This window comes from Leuciscus leuciscus, assembly GCF_965113295.1.
Source record: "Leuciscus leuciscus genome assembly, chromosome: 21".
Classification (NCBI taxonomy): domain Eukaryota; kingdom Metazoa; phylum Chordata; class Actinopteri; order Cypriniformes; family Leuciscidae; genus Leuciscus; species Leuciscus leuciscus.
Window position 1 is genome coordinate 32,502,970 of NC_138745.1, and position 6,292 is coordinate 32,509,261.

Sequence of the window (6,292 nt, forward strand, 5' to 3'; positions counted from 1 at the left end):
ATGTAGGGTACCTGACCTAGAGTTGTACAACCTGGCAACAACCCTGAAGAGGATTTAGCCCAATCTGGCATCCCGTGTGCCAGTGTGCCAGACTGCCAGTATTGTTGTCATTCTGTTTGCCCTATATTTCCATCCATAGGACAGCCGCATGTTGCGTCACCACCAGCTGTGTGGATTCGTGGAATAAATATCCCGATCCACTTCTGTCACATGAAATTTATTATACTGGACGTGCAGAATATATAAAGCAGAGCTCGTCTCGGCGACAAACACCGTTTCGAGCGTGGAACCACCCATGCCTTTGGATAACTGCTTTTCTAAATCGTACCGACTCCCGATTAAGGATTTAGAAGGACGTGAATCCTCTTCTGCTCTTTGTTTTGTCGGTAAAGGGAACTGAAATGTCGATTGAGAAACAAAGCGTGCCCGAGGAAAACCTTCAGGGTATGTAGCTATCAAAACAGCTCAAGTTAATGTTCTTTTATGCATGTTTCTCCTTAAAACCCCATTCATATATCTAATATGTACATAATTGTGGGGATTATCGTTGGTCTTAAGCAGTAACGTTCGAAATTCTATATATTAGATATATATATATTTATTTCATGCTATGCATCAAATTCCGGTTTCACGTCAGATTAAATGATTGTCCAGGCATTATTAATAGGCTATTTCACGGAATAATGTGTGTCAAGAAGCAGGAGGTGTGGGCAACAAAACAAAACAAAACAAAAAAACATAATGACGCATGTGATCTGCAATAATAAAAATGGAAGCAAAACAATATTCGATTCGTGCAGGAATCATTCTTTAGAGTCGGATCTCTTCACTGAACCGATTCACAGAACCGTTATGAACAATTTGTTCAGGAATTAAACGCAACTCGCCGACTCACTGAACGGAGAACCGCCTCTTTCGAACAGATCTGAATCGTAATGAGCCGAATTAACAATGTATCTGAGAGAACCGCATCGCATGATACATTATAAAAATATGTTAAAGATTTATTTGGCAGTTTAATCAACACGTTGGTTGTGACCAGTCACATTTTATTAAAACATCAAACCTAGGGTTGAATGAAATAGTTTAATGTTGATTTTTGTTAATAAGTTAAAATAAATATCCTTATTATAACGTAAAAAAAAAAAGAAGTAATGGAATCACGGGATGACGTAAAGAATCACTAAACCATTTTAACCGGTTCCTTGAAACGAGCTGTCTGAACGAACCGATTCACAGAAAGGAGGCGGACTACTTGAAAGAGGTGTATTACACAGCCTGATTTCATTGGATGATGAGTGAAAAAAAATGACCTGATTCCATGAGCTATTTCTAGCCAGAGCTCTGTTTGTTTTGCTCTGGCTGCTGGGTTGAGTCTCAAGTGCTGGCATGTCCTCTGCTTTTCTGGATATTCTGGTCGCTGTGTCACGATCATGGATTCATGCCCAACCCAGTTTTCAATATGTCCTGTCGATAAAATATTTGGTTAAAACATGTGATGCTTGCAATACACTGAATTGCAAAACATAATTAAACTTGAGGCACTTATATTCATAACTGGTGTGACGTGATGCTTGCAATATGCTGATTCTTGAAAGACAATGGCATATAGACTGTATATAAAAACATAAACAAAAAAAAAACACAAACATAGGTGAGGAGTGCACAACATTAGAGGTAAATAAAAATAAATAAATAAAAAACTCCAAAAGAGGCTAAAAAAACAATGGACTGTAGATAAAGTCAGCATGAAATGGAAGTTTTGATCGTCATTTCTTCCCTATTGTGACATATCGGAATGAAACAGCTTTACAAACTAGAAAAAAACGAAACGTTGGGCGAGACTTGTCCCTCTGGAATTGATTGGATTGTTTTGGTTTGCTATTGGTGGATCTCATGTGAGTGACAGGTTGCCCCGCCCTCGCGCCAGTAAACATCATCAGAGAATAGATGATGCTGCAAGGAGGAGGAGGAAGATACTTGGATTAAAGATTACGAGGCACATTATTTAAAATAATGTGCATAGATAAATTATTTATAATCAATACTGCAATATTCCATTAAAAAAAATAAAAAAAAATAATCATGGTGACTTTAAATCTGCATGCAACACTAAAAACAAAGACCTAGAAATGATTTGTCTTTTTCCTGCAGGTTCCTGGGTGGAGCTGCATTTTAACAATGGAGGCGGCAGCAGTCCTAAAGGAGGAACTGAGGAACAGGCCGCCAGCACCGCCCCGAGTGGAGACCTGGAGAAGATGCTTCTGGAAGCACAGCACGAGTCGGGCAGGAGCAGCTCAAGAGGAAGCCTGCCATGTGATAGGTCAGTCTGACCAGATGCTAATTTAGTGCATAAACCACACTGAGATTAGAATACTGTAAGATTCCAAGATGTTCATTTGATAGGATAAGCATGTTATAATAAAATAATAAATCCATATGAATAAATTATATAAATTTGGGAATCTCACCAGTCCTCCAAGATCCCAGACTCCTTCACACTTGCGCAGGGGCTCCGAGGTCCACAGCTCTGGAGAAAAGAACAGCTCACAGGTAGATATTAGCAGCTTGTCATGACTTAGAGGGGTGGTTGATTATGATTTCACTTTTCTAACTTTAGTTAGTGTGTAATGTTGCTGTTTGAGCATAAACAACATCTGCAAAGTTACAATGCTCAAAGTTTAAAGCAAAGGGAAATATTTTCGTTTTTTAAGGACTACAACAAACGGCTGGTAGGGACTACACGACATTCCTCCCGGGTTAGTGATATCACTAACCCTAATACATTAACCCCGTCCCCAGAAACACACACAGTCCATGTTGAGAAGAGGAAGAGTTGTTGTAGTAGAGCACATTTGTGAGTCTGCTCAAGCTCTCGCATCCGTCTGCATTTTACACAAATGCAATAGCATCTCACTCTGTTGGCATCTTACAACAGTTCCCACACGAGCGATTTATAGATTATCATGACAGAATATGCTAATTGGAGATAGTTAACTCCACATCAGCAACCTAAATTCATCAACTAACCATTCGGAAACTCCTGTTGCATTCTACATGTTGTCACTTCTTCTTGAGTCTCTCCATTATTGTCCGACTCCAGTTTAAACATAAAAGGCAGAACAGTTTCTGACATTTTAGTGCTTGTCAACACACACACACACACACGAATGTAAAAACACGTTCTGTGTGAACGGCCCCTAACTTTGTTGTGGTCTGGTTTAAGTCAGAGGAAGACTATTTGGAGAGGAGAAGAGAGGTGGAGATCCTGATGAAGAAAAATGCAGACTGGATCTGGGACTGGTCGAGCCGGCCGGAAAACTTGCCACCCAAGTACCTAAACTTTTAGAAAACATACAATTTAATACTGTTAATAAGCCAACGTAAAAGCATCTCAACAGTAATGAGGAAGGACAAACAGATCACACAGTCAATTTTGCCTTTGTAGGGAATTTCTGCTGAGGCACCCGAAGCGTTCCAGCACACTCAGCATGAGGAACACCAGTGTGATGAAGAAGGGAGGAATCTTCTCGGCAGAATTCCTCAAAGTTTTCCTACCCTCGCTCGTCCTTTCGCACATCCTTGCTGTGGGACTCGGGTGAGTACATTTAAACAAACCCCTGAACCCTAGTATTGAAGTTACCCTAGTATATCAGTGTGTAACTTTTGTACCAATCACTTTTTAAGCTGCAGTATTGTTAATGTTAACCAAAACTATTCAAAATCGTATGCATATGAATAAAATAATATAATTATAAGATTAAAAAAAACATTAATTAACAATGCTGTCTTCAGTGTTATTTCAGTATTATTGATATACTATTTTATGCTAAGATAGATAGATAGATAATGTATGTATGTATGCACACACATTTAAGGTTAAGATTAAGGTTTTTTTAAGGTTTTTGAAAGATGTCTCAATCTCACCAAAGCTGTATTTATTTGATCAAAAATACAGTAAAATCGATAATACTGTGAAATATTATTACAATTTAAAATTAACTAGTTTCTGTTGTAATATATTTTTTATCGTTTTTTGAGCACCAAATCAGCACATTAGAATGATTTCTGAAGGATCATGTGACACTGAAGAGCTGAAAATTCTGCTTTGCATTACAGGAATAAATTACATTTCAAAATATATTACAACAGAAACCAGTTCATTTAAATTGTAATAATATTTCACTGTATTTGATCAAATAAATGCAGCCTCGGTGAGATTGAGACACATCTTTTAAAAACCTTAATGTTTCCAAACTTACCGGTAGCGGTCAGATCACATTAATTTTGCCTGTCACACAACAAAATAAAAAAAATCCTATTAACTTACATTTAAAGGTTGTATCAGTGATTTCAGGCCCACATTTTTTTTTTATCACATTCATCTAATCTTTCCTAACGATCCGCTAGCTGCCCGCCAAAAAAACGCGTCTCTGTAGGCAGCCTAGGCTCTGAGATCTGCACACAAACACAAATGGTTTCACCAACCACTCAAAACCAAAACAAATAGGTGTTCCAACCAATCACCGACAGGGGAAGGGTGTTGAGGTTTTGAGCCATCTTCTTCTTCAGCTCCGACTTCGCGTGCAGCCGTACACGAGCACAAAACCTCACAACACCCGGGTTTTTTGACACCATGCTTATGGGGCGGGCAGCTAGCGGATCGTTAGGAAAGATTAGATGAATGTGATAAAAAAATTTTGGACCTGAAATCACTGATACAACCTTTAAGGGAGATCCTGAGCCATAATAGGGAACTGAATATTTTAGAGAGTTGTGGGTAGTTACCAATAATCAACCACCCAATGTTTTGCAAGATTTTAAGCCTTGTATTTATCGATTTTGATGTTAAAAAAGCAAGCCAAATCCTTTTTATCCGCAGAGACAATATTTTATAGTGACACATAAAGGGCTATTTTTGAGTCCTGCGGATGGATGCGGTCTGCGTGCTGGAATGCATGCTAGTGTGCTCTACAGGGGGTTAGTATGACTTAGCAGTTTTCCACTGACGGAAATCTCTCACATCTCTGCTGATGCAAAAACAAGTCCGCTGATTTACGGAAAAATCAACCTGGAGGAGAAAGTTGGAAGAGTTATTCATTTTCATGATAAATTAATACTAGAATTCAGGTTCTTATTTAGCCTGAGAATACTACTAACTCCATCTGATATTAATTTCTTCTTTTTAGGGTGTACATCGGAAGGCGTATTACTACTTCTGGCACATTTTGAGGGAGAAGGAAAAGTCAAGAAACAAGACAAATCTCATATACGCACATCCACCATCTCAGCTGCTTTGTCGTGAATAAGTGCTTGTGTAGATGCAGATAGGGCAAGGTCACGTGACACATTTCCTCTTCCCGGCTGTGAGCCGCTCTGTCTCGCTTCCCCCTAGTGTATTCCACTGGCCTTTCCCATAATTCCTCTTCCAAATCGACATGTAATGCCAGTCCATTCCAGGGCCGTCAGCGCAGGGAAGGCTACGCTAGACTTATGGGCACATGCCTGATAGAATTAGATGTACTGCATCCTCATAATTTCGTATTTACTCATATCAAGACTACTAAGAATATTGAGAGGATCGTAAAATAAGGGATGAGAGAGAGGAAAGGACGAGTGGATCACGAGATGCTGGATCTCCAGAGATGGTACCTGAAACTTAAGACTGTGAATTGGGAGATGTAACTTTCTACCCCATTAAAAACAGGGATCGTATCTATCGAATGCTAAATCTCAACATTTGATGATATAACAAAGTATATGACTTGTTTTACCTTGTCAAAGCTCCAGTTTTCTGTATCTTGAAGTTGTTTCTGCATGCAAGATGTTCCAGAAACCAAAAAAAAAACAGACCTTTGCTTTGGGAATCAGACTGTGCACAGTATTATACAGTATACACACACACAACAGCAACTGTCCTTAGTAAATACTAGCCAAAAGTTGAGTATCATATCAACTCTTATCTGAATGTCAATTGAAATCACAAATAAATGTACAATATACTTCAAGCTTGAGAGATTTTACTAATGTTGTTGAGTTGATTTTGCCTTAGTGCTCACCTGAATTGAAATCACAGATGTTCTTCACTGATGTTTATCTGAATGGTCAGGGTTCCAGCCCGAAGATTGCCTTATATAAAACTGTTAATGAATCAGGCAGGGGTATAAGGGAAATTGTGTAAATTTGTGCATGTTTTGTAGTCGTATTCAGTGTACGTGTCAATTTCATAATGGTTTTGTATCAACAACAAGGAATCAACAGAAATAAATGTCTGCCAACTACTTCAACACTT

General features: G+C 38.7%; 2 protein-coding genes across 9 annotated transcripts in view; one reads left to right on the plus strand and one right to left on the minus strand.

Moving 5' to 3' along the window:
- jakmip3 (Janus kinase and microtubule interacting protein 3) overlaps positions 1-2,608 on the minus strand; it is a 42,666-nt gene extending 40,058 nt beyond the window's left edge. For 7 of the 8 annotated variants that reach the window (XM_082151883.1, XM_082151882.1, XM_082151879.1 and 4 more), the window contains exons 1-2: positions 2,472-2,608; positions 1,314-1,467 (exon numbers count right to left, since the gene is read on the minus strand). The gene's annotated coding sequence lies outside the window, so the exon portion shown is untranslated. Of the gene's footprint in view, positions 1-16; positions 144-1,313; positions 1,468-2,471 lie in introns of those variants that run through there. The other variant, XM_082151877.1, reaches the window with a different exon arrangement.
- bnip3 (BCL2 interacting protein 3) lies at positions 112-6,287 on the plus strand. The gene is made up of 6 exons (XM_082151993.1): positions 112-444; positions 2,155-2,323; positions 2,475-2,553; positions 3,227-3,333; positions 3,449-3,598; positions 5,190-6,287. Exons 1-6 carry the CDS (start codon positions 402-404, stop codon positions 5,230-5,232), a joined length of 591 nt encoding a protein of 196 aa, XP_082008119.1. The 5' UTR covers positions 112-401; the 3' UTR covers positions 5,233-6,287.
- Positions 6,288-6,292: the final 5 nt, after the last annotated feature.

What these genes read in the sequence shown, in the direction of transcription:
- bnip3 (XM_082151993.1), top strand. Translation starts at nt 402, where the DNA reads ATGTCGATTGAGAAACAAAGCGTGCCCGAGGAAAACCTTCAGG. An exon ending in GCCCGAGGAAAACCTTCAGG is followed by an intron (nt 445 to 2,154) that starts GTATGTAGCTAT and finishes TTTTTCCTGCAG; the next exon opens with GTTCCTGGGTGGAGCTGCAT. An exon ending in ATCCTTGCTGTGGGACTCGG is followed by an intron (nt 3,599 to 5,189) that starts GTGAGTACATTT and finishes TCTTCTTTTTAG; the next exon opens with GGTGTACATCGGAAGGCGTA.